At 37.6% G+C, this 21,718-nt stretch overlaps 2 protein-coding genes across 4 annotated transcripts; both read left to right on the top strand.

The window, feature by feature from the left end:
• The first annotated feature begins 3,248 nt into the window (after window positions 1-3,248).
• On the top strand, window positions 3,249-8,908 carry sgcb (sarcoglycan, beta (dystrophin-associated glycoprotein)). Of its 3 annotated transcripts, XR_013822931.1 has the most exons (8): window positions 3,260-3,331; window positions 3,483-3,546; window positions 4,851-5,060; window positions 5,739-5,924; window positions 6,025-6,216; window positions 6,402-6,533; window positions 6,841-7,148; window positions 7,191-8,908. XR_013822931.1 is itself a non-coding variant. In XM_079888356.1 (7 exons), exons 2-7 carry the CDS (start codon window positions 3,532-3,534, stop codon window positions 7,045-7,047), a joined length of 942 nt encoding a protein of 313 aa, XP_079744482.1. In that variant the 5' UTR covers window positions 3,249-3,331; window positions 3,466-3,531; the 3' UTR covers window positions 7,048-8,908. The 3 variants fall into 3 exon arrangements, 2 of the variants coding, with proteins under 2 accessions (XP_079744482.1, XP_079744483.1); XM_079888356.1 differs by having other exon boundaries at window positions 3,249-3,331; window positions 3,466-3,546; window positions 6,841-8,908; XM_079888357.1 differs by having other exon boundaries at window positions 6,841-8,908.
• A 73-nt stretch (window positions 8,909-8,981) lies between these two features.
• lrrc66 (leucine rich repeat containing 66) lies at window positions 8,982-21,004 on the top strand (the record flags this gene model as incomplete). The annotated part of the gene is made up of 5 exons (XM_079888745.1): window positions 8,982-9,227; window positions 9,562-9,993; window positions 13,049-13,218; window positions 13,442-13,784; window positions 13,950-21,004. The coding sequence occupies exons 2-5, from the start codon at window positions 9,573-9,575 to the stop codon at window positions 21,002-21,004; spliced, it is 7,989 nt and encodes a 2,662-aa protein (XP_079744871.1). The 5' UTR covers window positions 8,982-9,227; window positions 9,562-9,572.
• Window positions 21,005-21,718: the final 714 nt, after the last annotated feature.

Genomic DNA, 21,718 nt, shown 5'->3' with positions numbered 1-21,718 from the left:
TATTATATCATAATAATAATAAATAATATTAAAAAACACCTATAGGCTACACATAACTGATCACTTAAAAACGTAAAAAATTATTAAAGCAATGCATATACTACATAATTTTAATAATATTTTACAGTAAACATATTTTGTTTGAAAATTAAAATACAACCCCAAATCAGAAAAAGTTGGGACACTGTAAATTGTGAGTAAAAAAGGAATGGAATAATTTACAAATCTCATAAACTTATATTTTATTCACAATAGAATATAGATAACATATCAAATGTTGAAAGTGAGACATTTTGAAATGTCATGCCAAATATTGGCTCATTTTGGATTTCATGAGAGCTACACATTCCAAAAAAGTTGGGACAGGTAGCAATAAGAGGCCGGAAAAGTTAAATGTACATATAAGGAACAGCTGGAGGACCAATTTGCAACTTATTAGGTCAATTGGCAACATGATTGGGTATAAAAAGAGCCTCTCAGAGTGGCAGTGTCTCTCAGAAGTCAAGATGGGCAGAGGATCACCAATTCCCCCAATGCTGCGGCGAAAAAATAGTGGAGCAATATCAGAAAGGAGTTTCTCAGAGAAAAATTGCAAAGAGTTTGAAGTTATCATCATCTGCAGTGCATAATATCATCCAAAGATTCAGAGAATCTGGAACAATCTCTGTGCGTAAGGGTCAAGGCCGGAAAACCATACTGGATGCCCGTGATCTTCGGGCCCTTAGACGGCACTGCATCACATACAGGAATGCTACTGTAATGGAAATCACAACATGGGCTCAGGAATACTTCCAGAAAACATTGTCGGTGAACACAATCCACCGTGCCATTCGCCGTTGCAGCTAAAACTCTATAGGTCAAAAAAGAAGCCATATCTAAACAGGATCTAGAAGCGCAGGCGTTTTCTCTGGGCCAAGGCTCATTAAACTGTTCTGTGGTCAGACGAATCAAAATTTGAAGTTCTTTTTGGAAAACTGGGACACCATGTCATCCAGACTAAAGAGGACAAGGACAACCCAAGTTGTTATCAGCGCTCAGTTCAGAAGCCTGCATCTCTGATGGTATGGGGTTGCATGAGTGCGTGTGGCATGGGCAGCTTACACATCTGGAAAGGCACCATCAATGCTGAAAGGTATCCAAGTTCTAGAACAACATATGCTCCCATCTAGACGTCGTCTCTTTCAGGGAAGACCTTGCATTTTCCAACATGACAATGCCAGACCATATACTGCATCAATTACAATATCATGGCTGCGTAGAAGGATCCGGGTACTGAAATGGCCAGCCTGCAGTCCAGATCTTTCACCCATAGAAAACATTTGGTGCATCATAAAGAGGAAGATGCAACAAAGAAGACCTAAGACAGTTGAGCAACTAGAAGCCTGTATTAGACAAGAATGGGACAACATTGCTATTCCTAAACTTGAGCAACTCGTCTCCTCAGTCCCCAGACGTTTGCAGACTGTTATAAAAAGAAGAGGGGATGCCACACAGTGGGAAACATGGCCTTGTCCCAACTTTTTTGAGATGTGTTGATGCCATGAAATTTAAAATCAACTTATTTTTCCCTTAAAATGATACATATTTTCTCAGTTTAAACATTTGATATGTCATCTATGTTGTATTTTGAATAAAATATTGAAATTAGAAACTTCCACACCATTGCCTTCTGTTTTTATTCACAATTTAGTGTCCCAACTTTTTCTGATTTGGGGTTGTAGTTCATACTTTCACAATTTTACATATGTAATTTTTTAATGCAGTTTAAGTTTGATTGTTGTGCTCAGTGGGTTTACACTTTCAGAGCATGACAATGATCTTTAATTATTAAAGAGATAGTATTTCTATGATAAAATAGTTTTGGTTGATGCAATATGACACTGGTGGGTGTGGCCACACCTCAAAGGAGGACTCCCACATGGTTAAAAGTAGAAAACCCTTTACTTTATATACCCGGTTTCACAGACAGTTCTTAGGTTAAGCAAGGATTGTAGATAGCTAGATGTTTTTTCTTTTCTTTATTACTCTTGTTAACTACAGTATAAGGTCCAGTTCAATTAGGACATTTAAATAGCTTATATAAATGTACCATAAAAAAATAAAATTAAAATAAAAACCTTTTCTGGTGTACATCTTGAGACAACACAATGGCACTGACATATTTCAAGATATGACAGTGCTATTGTTGCTTTCAGTTAAAACAGCTCAAACATTTTAGAAACTATAAGCCGTCAGTGAAACCAGCCAGTTAGGTTGTTCACCAATATAAACAAATATTATTAAGACAGTGTCCTGTTTTGTTTGTAACTTCAGTTAACATGGAATAAAATGCAAAGAATAAAATGTTTCAAAATCTTGTTAGTTTTTTTTATATATTTTTTTTTTATATTGCTGGTCCACTTTGGCTGCATGTGTTAGATAAAGTGGGCCAGTGAGATTCAGGTAAAGTGGACAACCTTTAACCTTCAGTAATTACACTCAAATTCATTAAATAAATTGACATTCACTGGTTATTTTAGTTAACATGCATAATCTACTTTTTTGGAAAACAGAAATCAGCATTATGAGTCAGAGATGGAAGAAAGGAAAGAAAGAGCAGAAAATAAGATGAGGCATTAAGTTCAATCTGTGGAGTGAAGAAATGATGAGAGGAGCAAAATGTAGATGCAGAATATAAAGCTTTAAAATATGGACACAATATAAATTCATGTTCATGAGAAAACAGACAGAAAAAAAGTTTTACAATACCATTTTACATTTCTGAATATTCTGATATTCAGATATCATTAAATTTCAGTCGGGGATGGCCCACTTTACCTGAAAATAATTTTGTCTGGAGTGCATAATCTCAAAATGTTTATATGTATACCTTGCATATAACACATTATATCAACTGTCTTCAAATTGAAATATGATAGCTGGACCTTATTATAGTTAACAAGAGTAATAAAGAAAAGAAAAAAAAAACCATCTAGGTGTTTAGATATCTAGTCTAGGTATCTAAATTAGGCTACACGTTTAACAAAGAGTGGCCCACTTAACATGTATTCACTCTATTGTCTTTTAAAATATTTAGGTTATAATTTTCACTTAAATTTTTTTGCTTTATTTATTTCTGTTAATATTTTATAACTGAAAAGGGGGGTTGGAAAAATAAATAAAAGTAAAAACATAATAGAAAAGTTATAACTGATTCTCTCTAGCGTTAACATTGAACGGGGGAAAATGTCTTTATTTGTTCTTTCCTTATACGGCGAGTCTGTGATTCACAACCGGCTCTTTATAGCGGAGGAACAAACCATCTAACATATCAGTTCGTACTCCCTTAAAAGTAAGTCATTCCTTCTTCAAACTTGGTCTGTATTTATGGAATTAATTTTTTCAGGATAGACATGTTTGAAGTGTATAGTCCACGTGAAAGTTTGGCTATTTGTGGTTATTGTTTGGATAACGGTTCTCTCGCAGTGGTTTCTCCTCCTCAGGCTGTGTGAAGCTGTCAGTGCAGTCAGTGTTCTGAGAGGGAGGGTCAACATGGCGTCGGAGCAGGTCTGTTTTCAATGTGAAATGTAAATGTTTTCTCCGTTGTGATGCTTTTCAAGCGATTTTCGGCGTTAACACGAGTCGTGTATATTAACTTCAAACCTCAAACGATGTCAATAGCGATGTATGTGAATGGGTAACGATCATCTGCGCAATTCATGTGCGGATCTTTTATGGAAAAATTTACTCATTATTGCAGGGTTACATTTGCTTCTAAGTTTGCTCTTGTTGTACCGATTGATGATACTTTGGAACTTTAAAATAAAACCTTTTTCTGTCTAAATACATACGCTCTAATTTATTACCGAGGAACGGGGTGCGTGTCATTTATTTTTAGGCATACATGTAGACAGACGAACTCATATACTGCATTCCTGAGACTGCAGCACTGGTTTCTTATTTAGCTATCACACTATAATAGCATGAAAGTGTTTATTGTTAATTCATTCTAAAAGAAGATTCATTTCACTGAAAAATGGCTTAAATATTGCAGAACCATATGCCACTTCATAATCTCTTCAGTTCAGTATTATTCAATGTAATATTATTGTATGTAATTATTTGCATATTCCCAAATCAGACCACCACATAAGTAATTCACATGAATTTGAAATCACTTGTCACTATTTAGTGCGGTATTCAAAATAAATCTATCTTAAATAGTTCAAAAGGGAAGATTGAAATATATATTTGCTTTTTACACTAGCCTATATTATACAGTGGTATTTCGGCATTTAAAGACATGCTTAAAATAACATTGCATTGCAAATATAGTTTAATAACACAAATACATTTGTTAGATTTAAAATGATAAAAATAGATATATTGTTATTATATAAAAGAATAAGATGTATAATATAATGTTATGTAATAGGTAGAATGTTCAAATTAAGATGAAAAAGTATTTTGATACTTTGTGGCTGTCAAACATTAGTGAACATGTTAATATAGTTAATATGACTCTTCTGCTAGGACACCTGTGTGAACTCGAATCCACTAAAAATTTGCCTTAACCAGTTGTTTGAAAGTAATTGGAAAAGTTTTTTTTAGATGCATTAGATGCATTTTAAGTGAGGCCTAAGTATTTTTGGTTCTACAATAAAAATGTTTACACTCAGCAGCACTAACAGCAGAAGCCTAGAAAATATTTTGTTTGCAATCTACGCAAGTAAAGCTGAATATTGAAGGGGCTCTTGTTGGTGTGAAATTTAATGGCAGACCACTTGTAGCAGTAATGGATTGTCTATTAAATATGCAGTAACATACAATAATTGTAACATCTAGTCATCCATTTTTCCTTATATCCACAGGAAATCTCAAATGCCCCAGTGAAGAAATCTATGAGGGAGAAAGCCATCGAGCGCAGATCAGCTAATAAAGAGCACAACAGTAATTTTAAGGCCGGATATGTTCCAATTGAAGAGGAGCGACTCCACAAGACAGGACTGAGGGGTCGCAAGGGCATCATTGCCATTGGCATAGTCATCCTACTCTTTCTGCTTGCGCTCATTAATCTCATTGTGAGTTTATCGGTTGTTTGTTGTGCCTGTAATATTATTAATATGATAGGATATACTTAAAAACTACTAGCATCTAATATTTTTTTATAGCAAGGATGCAATAAATTGATCAAAAGCGACAGCTAAGACATTTATGATGTTACAAAATTGTATTTCAAATAAATGCTGTTTTGACCTTTCTATTCATCAAAGAATCCAGGGGGAAAATGTGTCACAGTTTCGACTAAAATTTTAAGCTGCACAACTGTTTTAAAACATTGATGATAAAAAATGCAAAAAAGGTCTGCACTCTAAAAATATTTGATTGTAAACAGGAGATAAAGTTAAAATCTCAGCACCTAATTAGCTGGGAGAGCGCCGTGAGTGTTTTGATTGGAACATTGATCATAAGAAATGTTTCTTGAGCACCAAATCAGCATATTAAAATGATTTCTGAAGGATCATGTGACACTGAAGACTGGAGTAATGATTCTGAAAATTCAGCTTCGTCATCCCATTTAAAACAGTTATTTTAAATTGTAATAATATTCAACAAGCTAAAACTTCTCAGTTTTGAATAAATGCAGCCTTGTGAGTATGTGAGTCACTTAGTGACTTCTTTCAAAACCACTTCAGTTACATCTCTACTACTCACTTGAATACAGAGACACTCATATTATCACTGTCTGTCTTTTATAGATAACTCTAGTGATATGGACAGTTATACGGATAGGTCCGGGAGGTTGTGAAAGTATGGAGTTTCACGAGAGCGGCCTGCTACGCTTCAAACAGAAGGCCGATATGGGTGTGGTTCACCCGCTGCACAAGAGCACAGTGGGCGGCAGGAAGGACCAGGACCTCATCATTACTGGCAACAATAACCCAGTCAGTCAGCATAGTATCTGACTTTCTCCGGGCAAATCTGTATCCTCTAAGTGATTAAATGAGAATGTGTATTAATTTAGGGTTTTTCTGCGTGTTACAGGTGGTCTTCCAGCAAGGCAACACTAAGCTGAGCGTGGAGGAAGATAAAACGTCTATCGTCAGCGACTTGGGCATCTCCTTCACCGACCCCCGCACTCAGACGACGTTCTTTAGCACTGATTTTGACAACCATGAGTTCCACCTGCCCAAAGAGGTCAAGGTTCTCAATGTGAAGAAAGCTTCTACTGAGAGAGTAAGCAACTGTACTCATAGTCGTGACTCATAGGCTTATGAAACCTGAATAATTGAGTTCATTTGAAACAAGTAGATGTACCTAATCACACTACATACAATGGGACAAATCTTAAAGCCTTGATATGAGATTTATGATCGTCTTAGAGGTGTGTTTGTACAGTGACTCAGTGCCATACTTTGCAGATCACCAGCAATGCATCATCTGACCTCACTATCAAAGGAGACGGTAAGGCCATTATTCGTGGCAACGAGGGAGTTTACATCATGGGCAAAACTGTGGAGTTCAGCATGGGTGGGGACATCGAGCTGAAAGCGGTAAATATTGTAAAATGTCATTACAATTGAAAATAACTGTTGTCTATTTTAATATATTTTTAAATGTAATTTATTCCTGTGATGGCAAAATTGAATTTTCAGCATCATTACTCCAGTCTTCAGTGTCACATGATCCTTCAGAAATCATTCTAATGCTGATTTGGTGCTCTAGAAACATTTCTTATTATTATCAATGTTGAAAACAGTTGAGCTGCTTACTGACCCCAAACCTTTGAAAAGTATCATAAATATGAATCTGAACATGTAAGTATGAGTTGTATGAATGTTTTTTCTGTTTTGTTTGCAGGAAAACAGCATTATTCTAAATGGCTCAGTGATGTTCAGTCCTTCGCGTATACCAAACTCCTCTCTGGGGGGAGACTTGTACTTCAATGAGGGGTTGGAGAGGTATAAACTTTGTATGTGTGCAGATGGGACACTGTTCAGAGTGCAGGTCAAATACTCTAACATGGGCTGCCAAACGTCCGACAATCCCTGTGGAGCAGCACACTGATGAAAGTGAGATGAATACCAGTGGAATATACATGCTCATCAACGTTTTCAAATGAAACATAACATTTCGGGTGAACTGCCAAAAGATACAAAGATGATAATGTGGGTTTTCTTGTTTTGTTTTTTTAACTGGACAATAATTAGCCTATAATATTAGTTTACACAATGCAATATACAAAAAATGCACACAATCCGCTCTCACACTCCCACAAGGACAGTTTCTACTACATGCCCATTCAACTTTATTGGAGGTCTAAGAACACACACTCACACACATACCTCTATGATGATAATCGCTCCCTACAACCATAAATCCGGCCGAGCACAAACAGTACCGTTTTCTTTTATGGCCGAGAGCTCCCTGTGCATTATCATTGGCTTACCTCAGTGATTTACAGTCTTTAAGCTGCCTACTTTCAACCTTCACTGCATGTGCTTTATATATTGTATCATAGCAGAGTAATTTGAGTCCAATGATTTTCTGAGCAGTATTATTACACTCTTTTACAATCCCCTCCGGTCATTAATAACCATCAAATGGCCAAAATGGACAAATGTTAAAATAGTGTCATAAACCCTCTGTATTGTTTAGTCTGAAAGACTAGATCTACATGGTCATTTTGGCTTTAGAAGAGGGGATTTAAAGTGGCCAATATTATTTAAAGTGTTAGTTCACCCAAAAATGAAAATTATGTAATTAATTACTTACCCTCATGTAATTTCAAATCCATTCATCTTCAGAACACAAATTAAGATCTTTTTGATGAAATCCGAGAGCTTTCTGTCCCCCCGTAGAATGCAACGTTATTACCACTTTCAAGGCCCAGAAAGGTAGTAAAGACATCGTTAAAATAGTCCATCTGACTACAGTGATTCAACCTTAATGTTATGAGGCGACGAGAATACTTTTTGTGCGCAAAAAAAAACAAACAAAAATATAGACTTTATTCAACAATTTCTTCTTTTCACATTGTAAACACGGGTTTTATGTCAGAACGTCGGCTCAGTGTTGGCGGGATCCAGCGTCAGCATCACACGCATGTGTCGTGGTGCTCACGTGAACAGCGTCAAAGACTGACACAGAAGAGAAGAAATTGTTAGATAAAATCATTACGTTTATTGCGCAAACAAACTTTTTTTCATTTCTTTGTAACAATCTCTATCTTCACTGAAGCAGGATCAGGACAGCCACATCTTATGTAACCAACACTGTAAGCCTGATCCTGAAACAGTGGTTAGTGATACATCAATTCTGGCACATATTTTCAAGGTTTGTATTATAGTGCCCTTCTTAGTGTGCCATGGACTAATGACATGTTCAGAGGTGTGTACCATCTAATATCTTTTGATAAGATAATAACAGGAAACTTCTGTGATATATATATTCGAGTTATCCAAGTGTGATATTTTGTGCAATATAACCTTCTTGGCCTGGTTTTTCTGGGTACATGTGTGGTATTTATTGTTGTTTTTGAATACAGTATTATTGTGATGTCCAAGCTCTGTGCTTAAGAGACTAATTGTCAGATGTCAGACTTTCTTTTCAACCCTGCAATGAATTAGTCTGAAACATCATCTGAACTGTGGTTTTAGTTCAAATCACAAGTATTCTGATTGGGAAAATCAGTGCTTTCACACTGCAATGTTTTTGTTAATAAATGCAAAAGCAGGTTTTGATTGAAAAGAGATGTCTGTTGTCAATTGTTTGTACTGTTACATGAACAATCTCAGTGCTAACAAATATTAAGTATGGTTATATCATGCAGTGACTGAGTTAAGGGATTCATTTACCTTTCAATTATTAATTTTGGTTAATGATCTGGTGGAAATTAAATTCATTAAAATATCAATCCATATACATATTTATGTAAAACACCTGTTTATTCTTATTTATTAAATAGGAAATCTTTTTATAGTTTTTTTTTTTTTTTTTTTTTTTAATGCCTTTAAAATACTTGGGAGGGAACAAACCTGAGTAAGACATTAACTCAGGCAAGTGAGTGATTGCAGAACTATTGTTCTGTGTGTGTTTCTGGTGCCATAATGCTATTCAGACTTTGATCTCAGGGAAGTTGGAGTTAAAGTCAAAGAATTTCTCAGTCAAGTCTCAGTGTTTTGTTGGAAATTATCCGGCTACAGTCAGATTGCCCGAGCCGAGTGGAGCATCGATACCCTAAAAAGGTTAGTTTTAAATAAACCTACACAATTTTTCATACAGTGTATCTGTGATTTGTGTAAAAGTTTTACTTTAATTTTACCTTAGTTAGGCAAGTAAACGATTGGTGTTTAATAATTTAGACTTGAACTGTGTGTGTGTGTGTGTGTGTGTGTGTACATATAATTTATTTTAACATTTCTGTGGTGCAGCAAATGAATTTCATGAGAGATCATTTTTTCAGCTTTCATCCTATATCTTTTTGTTGTTGTTTGTCTCTCTATATTGTACCATACAAATGTGAGTATGCCATTTCCTGTCATCATTTTAGATCCATCATTTGTTGTTTATATTTTTCAGGGCTGACTATAATGTCAGCATACAGGTCAGTGCTTGGTGTGGCAGTGCTGCTTCTCCACCTCTGGGGGACACACTCCTTCCCCACCTCTGCCTGTCCTGTTCCCTGCCTGTGCCAGCCAGGTCCTCTCCTGAACTGCTCTTCTTTAGGCCTGACTACGATTCCCACACGCATCCCAGCAACTGCGGTTTCCTTGAACCTATCCAATAATGCCCTGCGTTCTCTGGCTCCTCTCAGCTTTGGTCAAGTGAAATTGATGGGACTTCTGCACCTTTGGGTGGGAAGTAATGCTCTGGAGAGCCTGTCTTTGATTTTGAAGAAAGACCGGTCAGGCACTAGGAGACTGTCAAGTGGAGAACAGGAATGTACATCCTGGGCATCTGACCTTCAGTTGCTGTCTGCAGAAAGAAACCATCTAAAACATCTACCAAAGGGTATGTGCATGCAGCAAGAGTATGCATATGATACACACAGCATTAGTCATTTATACTGTAAAAAACATCTCTGGTCTTTGTTGTCCTGAAAAACATATTTAAATTATAAAGGAAATCAAGGCAACTTAATTGGTTACATTACTATAATGATGACATTCCCATCCTTAGTGTTAATTCATGTGATGGGAAACAATAAAATAAATTCTAAAATGAATCATGCCATTTAAATCCTTGCTGTTAAGGAATCATTTATTTATTCATTTTTAATAATTAAATAATGAGAACTACGACAAACATTGAAACTAATTCTTAAATAATTAGATCTCTGTACTATTTAATCTGTGACATTCATAAAACCCACACACTCTCCGCCCAGGTATAAATGACTGCATCGTCAGTGGAACTTTGATCTGTTGCGATGACACTCTTCTGACCTGTTAGATTCCATTTAAACCAGTCCACCCTCGGGATGAAGTGAAAAGAAATCACCTATCATCTAGTCACAAGGGTTGGGCGCTGGCATTCCAGTGCCTCATAACAGGCTATAAAAGGGTAATAATAGTCTAAACATTCCAGAGAGTGAATTTTATTAGGGCCTTGTATTTTGACCAACCTTCACATTAACTCTAACATGGGATTCTAGTCTGTCCAAAGGTGTCTTAAAGCCTTTGCGTACTTGCGCTATGCCATTTTGTAGTGTACATAGTGTGAGTAGTGTATTCACAAAAAAAAAGTGTACTTCAAATACATGTATAATGTAATTAACCCGAAAAATAAAGTATGGCCTGGTCCCAAATGGCACACTTCATATGCACTTACAATATGGTTCTTTCATGTGGTTCACATCGCCACCGGCGAGAGCGTCAAAGTGGCCAGAAGTCATTCATTTTCAATGTGAGCGGCGGCAAGCTCCGGCGAGGGTGGCGCGTCTTGGACGGTGAGAGCGGCGAGGAGAGTTGAAGTCAGGTCAACTTTATGGTAATGAGCTATGACGCGGTTCGGCGGCAACCAATCGGAATGTAGAAGTCCTCCGCTTGAGAGGATTCCAGAGAACGCAGTCAAGTTAACTTTAGTTCCGACCACATAGTTCCCAAACAAAATAGAGGAGAGGTTGATCATGTGAATTTGATATATGCAACATTTTCACGCTAGAACACTTGTTTTTCAGCGGGAATGCATATTAGATTAGCACTTAACCATGAACACAAAAGCCGCATTACACAAATGGCTTTTAATTGGTTTATTCCGTTAGCAATGTCACTATAATTGTTAAGTTCTTTCCATCTATCAATTTCTTACTTTCACATTTAAAATATTCCATGAGGTTAACTTATACCCTACTTAGTCAGTCTGCACAAATAACGATCAACTTGCTTGTTTGCTTTGTGGCCCCTTTAAATAAAGTTTACAAAAAGACCAAGCATTCGATCTACGTCAGAGCGTCTACGAATCTTTCAACGGCGTTGTTAGCAGGGTGGCGAGAGCGAATTTTGCCATCGGCGGTGTGAACACAATGACTTACAATGGCTGCCGCATGCGTGTCTGTTAAGTCCATGAGATCGTATGTCCCATTTGTCATTTTTGGTTTCAGAAGGGTGCTCCCTTTGCGGTCGATGTGCACTTTTGCCGAGCCCGCACTGAAGCGAGCTCCAAAGCAGACTTCTTCCCGACAGTCAAAGTGGCGTTATGTCAAGAAAGCGTGGACTCGTAGGAATACTACGAGTGTTTAGGGTGCCATTTGTGACAGGGCCTAGGTTGAACACCTCATGCACTCAACTGTCGCAGATTTCCTCACGTAGGGGCTATCAGGCCGCCTGCTGGGTGGCAAAATAATCGTATAAAATTGATAAACTAGGCGGTAGCTTAAATAGTGTATAGTATATCATTTGGAACACAACTATAATTTGCTATAGCCTTCCTGCTGTTTTACATTTAATCAATCTATTTTGTTAAAATGTCTGAAGCATAGGACATTTAACTGGGGATCTTAGATAATGTTTATATTAAAATAGGGACCAGAAAGCCAATTCAAACACGTTTTGAATATGGTCTCGAGGTTTGTCTTAAATTTTGTATCCAGTGCTATTCTAAAGGGAATAGCTTAATATTTCTTTTCATTTAATTTCTGAAATGCTGGAATTTAATTTCTGAAATGCTGTTCCAGGATGTGATTGTCAGTGTTGATAGCCACTGCAGCAATTTCAGCAAGGTTTTAATGCTTCTGTGTCTGCTTTGAAACTCATCGTTTGTTTGAAATCTAAATGGACTTGGTAAACAAAGACCAAGAATCAGGTTTTAAATTGTTGCCTTAGCAGATGCCAATCCGGGAAGCCTGTAAGCAGCACTGTGAATTAGATGATGGCGCCTCTTTGTGATTCAGGGCACAGCCTCAATGTTTCTCTCTGATAAACTCGTTCAACAGACCCTCGCTTCAGCTCAGTAGTCAACACGGTTCTTAAAATAGGCAAGATAATTCTCCATTTCTCTTCTCTGACAGACATACCTGAGCCCTTGTAAGCCTTCCACTCTGAATGAACTCAATTCTTGTTGTGTTTAAGAATATTTGGGATCTACTTGTTTCACATACTGTACATCTAAAAAATTTAAAGTACTTCAATTATAGATATTAAGACAAAAAAACTAGCCACAAAGATGCAAATTCTATTAACTAATACTTAGCATACTATTACCAACAACTTGATGGTGACATCCTGAAGGTGTCCAAGAAGTGTTGCTGCAAGAGCCTCAACTTGAACAAGTGGTGATTCACATAGTGCTCACGTGGTGTGCAGTATTATGTTAGGTGTTGTTAGGGACAGATATTGGCACAAACAGATGCTTATGTTTGTGGGGTCATGGCCAGCTGAAACATTTTTTTTTATAACTATTACAACAATGTTTGTCTTTTATAACTCAAAACAACTGAAAAATGTCTGACTTTGCAATCTAATAAAAACTCTGTACCTCAAAGAACACATTTATATTTAACTAAAAAGTTTATCAGTGAATGGTTGTTAATCATTGCCTTTTGCTCCAATATCCATTTCTCCTCCAGGGCTGGGCTGCATGAAGTCCCTGCAGATTCTTCAGCTGTCTTATAACCAGATATCTAAGATAGGTCTTACTGACCTGGACAACTGCAGTTATCTGAAAGAGCTACATCTCCAGCATAACAGCATCACAAGCATTCACCCAAATGCTTTTGTAGACCTAAAACAGCTGCAGGTAACATCTCAAATATTTAGCTTATTTGTGTAATATTTTAATACTGGTCAGATGGTTTAGTTTTTTTTTATCTTAGCGGAAAATCATCATAAGAGTGTGTCTTATGTTTGGGAGTATGCTCCACTCTTTTGACAGACTGTAGTTAAAAAGTAAATCAACAAATTTAGCCCAGTGTGCATTAAAACTTGGGAAACATTTTCATTGACTCACTAATTCCATCCAGGTCCTTGATCTGAGCTATAATCTGCTGGTCACCATTCCTGTCCCTGCCTACCAGTCCCTGCGGTACCTGAATGCCTTGGTCGATGTCTCCTTCAACAGATGGAATTGTGACTGCAACTTGCAGACCTTGAGAAGATGGTTAAGCTTTGATCATGAAATGGGTAATGTTTCCTGGCAAGTGGTGTGTGCCTCTCCACCACATCATGCTGGAAAAGATCTGCTTCACCTGAAGGACTCAGAGCTCACTTGTCCAACACATGAATACAGCACATCTGGTCACCATCATAACATGATTGTCTACGAGGGGATGAAGATATCAATTCCTTGCAGCAATGACAGTAAAGGTGCTACTTCTGTATTTTAAATTATAAAACCACAGTCCAATTTACTATTTTAATTCATAATTTTGAAAAACAATTTTTTTTACAGTTAAGTAACTCCTAAAACCTGCATGTAAACAATGTAAATGTTAATCTACCTTTGGTGATAAAATTCACTTTTTATTCTAGATATTATGCAGGTTCATTGGTGGACTCCAAAGGGCCAAGCCACAAATAACCAACCAGAACTACTAATTAAGGACATCACAGAGCAGCATGCAGGACTTTATATATGCATTTCAGGTGCCCGAGGGGAGCACATATCAGTATTTGATCTGCAGGTCTACAAAAAACACAGTGGCTCAAGACCACGTAGGGAAGCAGCAATTATCTTGGATGAGCAAGAAAATGTTAACTTTTCAAGAAATGGTCCAGTTATACGGCAAGGGACAAGGACCCAGTCAGAATTTGTTCTTGCTGTCTGCCTGTCTGTCATTATTACATTCATTTTAGCCTTTATCCTTGGTGTTTTTTTGAGACCACTGTTAGACAAGTTATGGAGGAGAATACGATCCAAGAGACAATCTTCACCACCACCACCACCACCAACAACCTCCTCAACTGGACCCCAGCCATATGTGAATGAGGGGTACTCTGATGTAGAAGACCAAGAACAAGAAGTGAGAGTGGGTTCAAGAGTTACATTCGGTGGAATCACAGTTGAAGATCAAGTGCCTTACTATGTCACTGTAGAGGATGACCACGCAGATGGCTCCTCTGAGAGCAACACAGAAGCTGATACTCTTTATGAGGAAATTGAAAAAAAGAAATCCTCAATAACTGGTGGGAAACAGCAGGCATTTGATGTGGAGAATCATAGAGGAAGAGCAGACAGCAGTAGTAGCAGCTCACTTCAGGAAGGCGAAGTAAATGTTTTAGTCACAAATGGTAAGAAACTGCTGCCCATTGCAACCGAAGACATGCCAAAATCCATGGACTTTGAGCCAATTCCAGATGCAAATGATATCATCCAGTTAAAAAGAAGGGGCAGTTCTTCAGCATCATCTCACTCAAGTCAGGAAGATAACTTTTCAAGAGAATTAAGGGAATCAAGTGTTGACCCTCCTCCTGTCACTATACCTGCAAACAAAAATACAAAGAACAGAATTCCAGGATTTACTACAGAGCCATTTTCAGAAAGGTCATCAAGGCTGACAGAACAGAATGTTGATGATTTGGACCCAGAGTTGTGGAATGACAGTGGAGAGAGCTTTTCTTTCACTGAAGGCTCTGAAAGGTCAAGTATCCGGGACCTCTCCAGCTCTGCTTTGGGACACCCATTGAAGGACGATGACACATGGAGGCAAGGCAAAGTAGAATCACCTTCAGACAAAATAAAATTTGATTCAGAGGTTTTTGATCTTGACAAACCATTTGGTAAAGAAATTCTTGTTGATGATGTAAAGCAGTTTGAGCTCTCTGACATAGAAAGCCTGTCTAATTCAAGTGACAGTGATGAAAGTGTAGGTGGACCAAACAATTATATTGTAAACAAAGTGTTAGAAGAATCAGAAATCATAGATGAATCAGACACAGAGAACGGTGCAAACTTGGACACTTTAAACAGATTCGGCACTCTTGAAGATGTCACATTTAATGGAAGAATGCCTAGTGCTGGCATTCTAATAAAACAAGAGACTATCACTTTGGAGCCTTCGGACATACATTTGACTTTTACTCACGGAGACAGTGTCGATGAGGATATGCTTATTGATGATTCACAGGGGAATTATGAGTATGTAAACAAATCAGACAAATGTGCAATATCTTTAGATGTGGGTCCTGTTACAGTGCCAAAGGTTAAGAGATATGTTGAATTTAAACAGTCCAAACCTCATTTTGGAAGCCCAACTCTGCCATCATTATCGGAGAAGGAGGTAAAATCTGAAGCGAACATTGATGCATCCTCTGGAGATAACAGAAGCTTAAGTCAAATAAAGGTGTCTCCTGATAAAATTCAAAAAGTGAAGAGATCCATTCACTTCAAACAGACTGAACCTCATCCCCCAACTCTGCCATCATCACCTTCCTTAACCAAAAAAGATGCTATGATGGAAGCTAAAAGTTATAGTTCATCCTCAGAAGATGATGCTCAACTGACAACTAAGGATGACAATTTCTTCAGGACAATGAATGTATCTTCTGACGAAGTTTCAAAAGTAAAAAGATACATTTCATTTAAACAGTTTAACTCTTCTTCCCCAACACTGTCAATATCCAGACCTTCAACTAATATTGAGAGTACAACTGAAGCAACAATACAATCTATGCAGCTAAGCACCTCACCAAAAGATGCAAGTCAAGACATAAAGAAATACATGTATTTTAAGCAGCATGAACAGAATTCCTCATCTCTGCCATCTTCACCTACCTCAAGCAGGGAAGGTTTATCAGGGAAAAAGACTAAATACAAAAAACGATATGATCAATCATACTATGGGAGTCATGAGAGCCTTCCACTATACCATGTCCATCCTGTCTATAGATCAAGTATAAACAGACTGAACAGGGGCTATGATACTGATAAATCAATTTCCAGTGAAGATGAAGATCAATTTATGGAGTATCCAAGAAAATTAGAGATTACAATACCACCTGAGATAAACAGAGGATCCATCACATCAGATAAAAATACAGACAAAGTCCTCAACATTGACTTTGATAACTCCTCTAGCAGCACAGATGTATTTGGGAAGAAACATTCTAAAGGTCTAATGAGACTAAGAGAATTAAGTGCACGACTGTTCAACAGACAAGAAAATGAAACGGATGAGAGGAGGTCACCAACTGATTGGGATGTTGGAAGAACCAGTAGTGTCTCTATTAACAAGCCGAGAAAGTTAACTAAGGAACAAACCACTAATGAAGACAGTCTATTCGGAAGGAGTTTATCCCTTGATCACTTACCAAAAGTGAAGAGATACCTTCAGTTCTCGCACTCTGATTCCTATCTTCAAGTCCAATTACCATCTTCACCACCAACCACTGGGGTAGTCACACCTGACTTTATAGCGACAACTGAGTCCAGGAGATCCAGTTTCTCATCTGAGGATGATGTCAAACAAACCATTGAAGATGAAAAATTTGTTAGACAAGTGGATGTATCTTATGATGGACTTCCAAAAGTAAAAAGATACATTCAATTCTCACACACTGAACTTTACTCAAAAACACTGCCCTTGAACAAACAAAGTATCTCAACTGAACAAGTGGCAAAACCTGAATCAAGGAGGCAAAGTACGTCTTCTGAAGATGATATCAAACCTACAACTAATGAAGACAAATTCTTCAGAAAGATAGGCGTTTCTCTCGATACAGTGCCACATGTTAAGAGATACATTCAATTCAGTCAGCCTAAACCTTACTCTCCAACTCTAACATCCTTACCAGTTTCAACCAAGAGACCTGTGGTGGCAGCGGAGACAAGTTCAAGCACATCTGACAAGTCAGATGACAAATCTAATGCTACAGGAACATTTTTGGGGGGCCAAATAGGTTTTAATGAAGTACCAAAAGTTAGGCGGTATGTTCAATTTACACAGTCCAAACCACATTCTCCAACTCCGTCATCAGTTTCATCCTCTTCTACAAAAGTTACACCTAAGATAGAAGTGAAAACTGAAGCTAAAATTGACAGATCCTCTGGAGACCAGAGTTACTTAACGCAAACAGAGGAATCTCCTGAAAATATAAAAAAAGTGAAAAGATACATTCAATTCAAGCAGTCTGAACCTCATTCCCCAACTCTGCCATCACATTCTTTAACCAAGAAAGATGCTATAATGGAAACAGGGAGATATAGCTCATCCTCAAAAGATGATGTTCAACCGACAACCAACGAAGACAATTTCTTCAGGAAAATAGGTGCAGCTTTTGATGGAGTTTCAAAAGTAAAAGGATACATCACATTTAAACAGTTTGATCCCTCTTCAGATACACTGCATGTCACACCTGAGGTGAAAACCAAATCAAAAGCACGGAGATCAAGCACTTCTTCGGAGGATGATGTCAAACTAACTGCTGAGGAAGACAATGTCTTTGGACAAACAGGAGCATCTCTTGATAAAGTGCCAAGAGTTAAGAGATACATTCAATTCACACATCCTGAAAGTCAATCTCCTGTGCAGACAACAACTGGTCTTTTATCTGAAAGAGTCAACGTATCTGTGGTAGCTAAAGAAACAAGGAGATGGAGCACTTCATCTGAGGAAGATGTTAAACCATCTGCTAAAGAAGATAATATCATTGGGGAAACAGGTGAATACCTTGCCGAAATCCCCAAAGTAAAGAGGTACATTAAGTTCACACAGTCCGAACCTTATTCCTCAGATCTGTCACCATTTCCTCCAAGCACAGTAAAATCCATAACGGTGACAGAAACAGAATATAGAGAAAGCACTTCATCTGAGGATGATTTTCAGGAAGACAATGGCTTGGGGCAAATAGGAGCATCTCTTGACAGAGTTCCAAGAGTTAAGAGATACATTGAATTCACACATCCTGAAAGTCAATTCCCAGCTCAAACAACTGCTCTCTCAGCTGAAAGAGCAAACGTATCAGCGGTAGCTAAAAAACCAAGGAGAAGCAGCACTTCATCTGAAGATGTTAAACCATCTCCTAACAAAGATTATATTATTGAAGAAACAAGTGAATACCTTGCCGAAATCCCGAAAATAAAGAGGTACATTAATTTCACACAAGCTGGACAGCATTCCTTAGATCTGTCATCATTTCCTCCTTCAAGCACAGTAAAATCCATTAAGGTGACAGAAACTGAATTGAGACAACCAGCCACCAGAGAGAGCACTTCATCTGAGGATGATGCTCAGGAAGACAATGTTTTTGCACAAATAGGAGTATCTCTAGATCGAGTACCAAAAGTTAAGAGATACATTCAATTCACACATCCTGAAAGTCAATCCCTTGCTCAGTCAGCTGTCTCAGCTGAAAGAGTTGGAATATCGGTGGTAGATCAAGATACAAGAAGATCAATCACTTCATCTGAGGAAGATGTCACACTAACCGCTAAGGAAGACAATGTCTTTGGACATATTGGAGCATCTCTTGGCAAAATACCAAAGGTTAAGCGATATATTCGATTCACAAAGCATGAAAGTGAACCTCTTGTTCAGACAACAACCGCTCTCTTATCTGAAAGAATATCTGGGGGGTTTCAAGAAACAAGAAGATCAAGCACATCATCTGAAGTTGATGATAAGCCATCTCATGATAATAATGTCATTGTAGAAAGAGGTGCATCTTTTGACAAAATCCCAAAAGTAAAGAGATACATTAAGTTCACACAATTTGAACCTTCCCAGGGTCTTGCACCATTTCCTCTTCCAAGCACTGTAAAGTCTATGAAGGTGACAGAAACAGAATCAAGAGGATCTAGTACCTTAGTTGAAGATAATGCACAACCATCTCCTAAGGAGAACATAAAGGAAGACAAAGTATTTGGGCAAACAGAAGCATATCTTGACAGAGTACCAAGAGTTAAGAGATATATTCAATTTATAAATCAATCCCCTGAGCAGTCAACAACTGATTTATCAGCTGAAAGAGTTGGAATATCTGAGGTCATTTCAGAAACAAGGAGATTAAGCATTTCATCTGTGGATGATGACACACTAATTGCTAAGGAAGACTGTTTTGGTGGACATACAGGAGCACCTTTTGATAAAATTCCAAAAGTTAAGCGATACATTAATTTCACGCTTCCTGAAAGTCAATCTCCTGTTCAGGCAACAACTGCTCTCTCAGCTGAAAGAATCAATGTATCTGTGGTTGCCAAAGAAACAAGGAGACCAAGCACTTCATCTGAAGATGATGTTAAACCATCTACTAATGATGACAATATCACTGGAGAAAAAAGTGAACATCTTGACAATATCCCAAAAGTAAAAAGGTACATTGAGTTCACACAATATGAACCTTATTCCTCAGCCCAGTCACAATTTCCTTCTTCAAATGTTGTTAAATCCATAAAGGTGACAGCAACAGAATTAGAGGGATCCAGCACATCAGCTGAAGATGATGTACAACCAGCTACTAATGGAAATAAAGCAGAATCAATGACACATAGCACTTCGTCTGATAATCTTGACAGAATACCAAGAGTTAAGAGACACATTCAGTTCATACCTGCTGAAAGTCAATATCCTGCTGTCTTAACTGAAAGAGTTGGAACATCTGGGGTAACTCAAGAAACAAGGATATCAAGCACTTCAACTAAATATGTTAAACCATCTTCAACTGATTATAATATCATTGGAGAAACAGACAAATCGTTTGGCAGTATCCCAAAAGTAAAGAAGTACATTCAGTTCACACAATCAGAACCTCATTCCTCGGCTGTTTCATCATTTCTTAGTTCAAACACTGTAAAATCCATAAATATAGGGGAAGTACAAGAAAAAAAGAAATACAGACCTTCATATGATGATGTTAAACAAAGAAGAAATCAGGACAATTTCTTTCAAGAAATTGGTATATCTCTTGACAAAATCCCAAAGTTAAAGAGGTACGTTACATTCACAAAGAGTGAACCTACTTCAACCAAATTAATGAAAAAAGATTTTACACCTACAATGAATGCAGACCTAGAAATCCCATGGCCGGGTTTATCATCTGAGGGGTCACCTCCTGTCTCTATGAAAAAAGGGTCTGCATTGATAATAAAGACTGCATCTGAATCACGGATGTCTAGCTTTAGTTTCAAGGACAACATTATGACAAGAGAGTCTATGGACCCCTTGTCTATAGACAAACAATCTGTAGGACATCAGGTTATGGATGTACAACCACCACAAGATGAATTACCAGCAGTTCCACAGATATCCCCACCTTCATTGGAACAGGAGGATGCAAGAGAATATCTCAGAGAAAATTCCGAAGTCCTTCAAAGGCAAGAACGCAGACGATTACTGCAGCAAAGAAGAGCGGAAATGGACAAGTTCAACGTTGCATCCCTTTCCTCCATGCAACAAGAGGGCAACCAGCAGGACAAATCCCCTAAAGATTATGGAGGAGCGACACAGTTACAAACAGAACAAACTTACAGCAGTATCTCTACAAGAAACACAGCCACTTCCAGCCACACAGAAGGAGCTGAAGCCCCAGTTTTACGGGGCCTTAAAACTAAGAATATCTCAACTCCAAAGTATAAGGAATTTTTAATTTAGATAAAGAGTTAATTTTGACTTGTCAAACAAACAATGTTGCACAAATCTGAGCTGATGCTTTTAAAATCTCAGCTTTGAGGATGGGGATTTACTTTTTAGTTAGTATTGTAAACGCTGTAATATAATTATGAGCATAACCTAAACTTCTTTCAGTATTTCATTAAAAAAAAAGAAAATTAATTTAAACAATGTATGAATGTAAATAAGAATGTGTATTGTATAAGATCATAAACACTGTGTTGATTTTATGAGTCATGATATGCAGTAGTAAAAAAAAAAATCCAGAGGGTATTAATTGCACACAATGACAGCGGGAAACCCCCAGGATGACCCCAGAATAGTTAGTCTAACTTTTCTCTTTCAAAACATGACGTTTAGAACAGATTAAAATAACTCCACATTTAGTTAATAAACCCCTTTATATATATTGAATGTAGAGAGGTTACAGTGAAAACAAACACTTATACACACATCCATACATATATACAGTCCGATGAGAATGCTCAACCCTCTGCATTACATACTCCCCTCAAAAAAAGCAAGTCATAATGACACAGGGGAGCTTGTCTATCTGTTCAAAAGTCATTTTAAACCACCATTTCCCTCAGGCACAAACAGGTGCAGATGAATGGGATTATGACAAGTGTTTGTAGACATTTTTCAAATGGATTCTGGCCAGCATGCACAGCATACATAGACTGTTGGCTTTTTAGA

Source organism: Squalius cephalus (genome assembly GCF_949319135.1).
Source record: "Squalius cephalus genome assembly, chromosome: 12".
In the NCBI taxonomy this organism is placed as follows: Eukaryota; Metazoa; Chordata; class Actinopteri; order Cypriniformes; family Leuciscidae; genus Squalius; species Squalius cephalus.
Note: the sequence above shows the minus strand (reverse complement) of the source record. Positions and strands in the feature narration are given on the sequence as shown.

Excerpts from the sequence above, each read along its gene's own strand:
- sgcb (XM_079888356.1), top strand. Across the intron at positions 5,925-6,024 it reads TTACTGGCAACAATAACCCA|GTGGTCTTCCAGCAAGGCAA; the intron begins GTCAGTCAGCAT and ends TGCGTGTTACAG. Across the intron at positions 6,534-6,840 it reads GGGACATCGAGCTGAAAGCG|GAAAACAGCATTATTCTAAA; the intron begins GTAAATATTGTA and ends TTTTGTTTGCAG.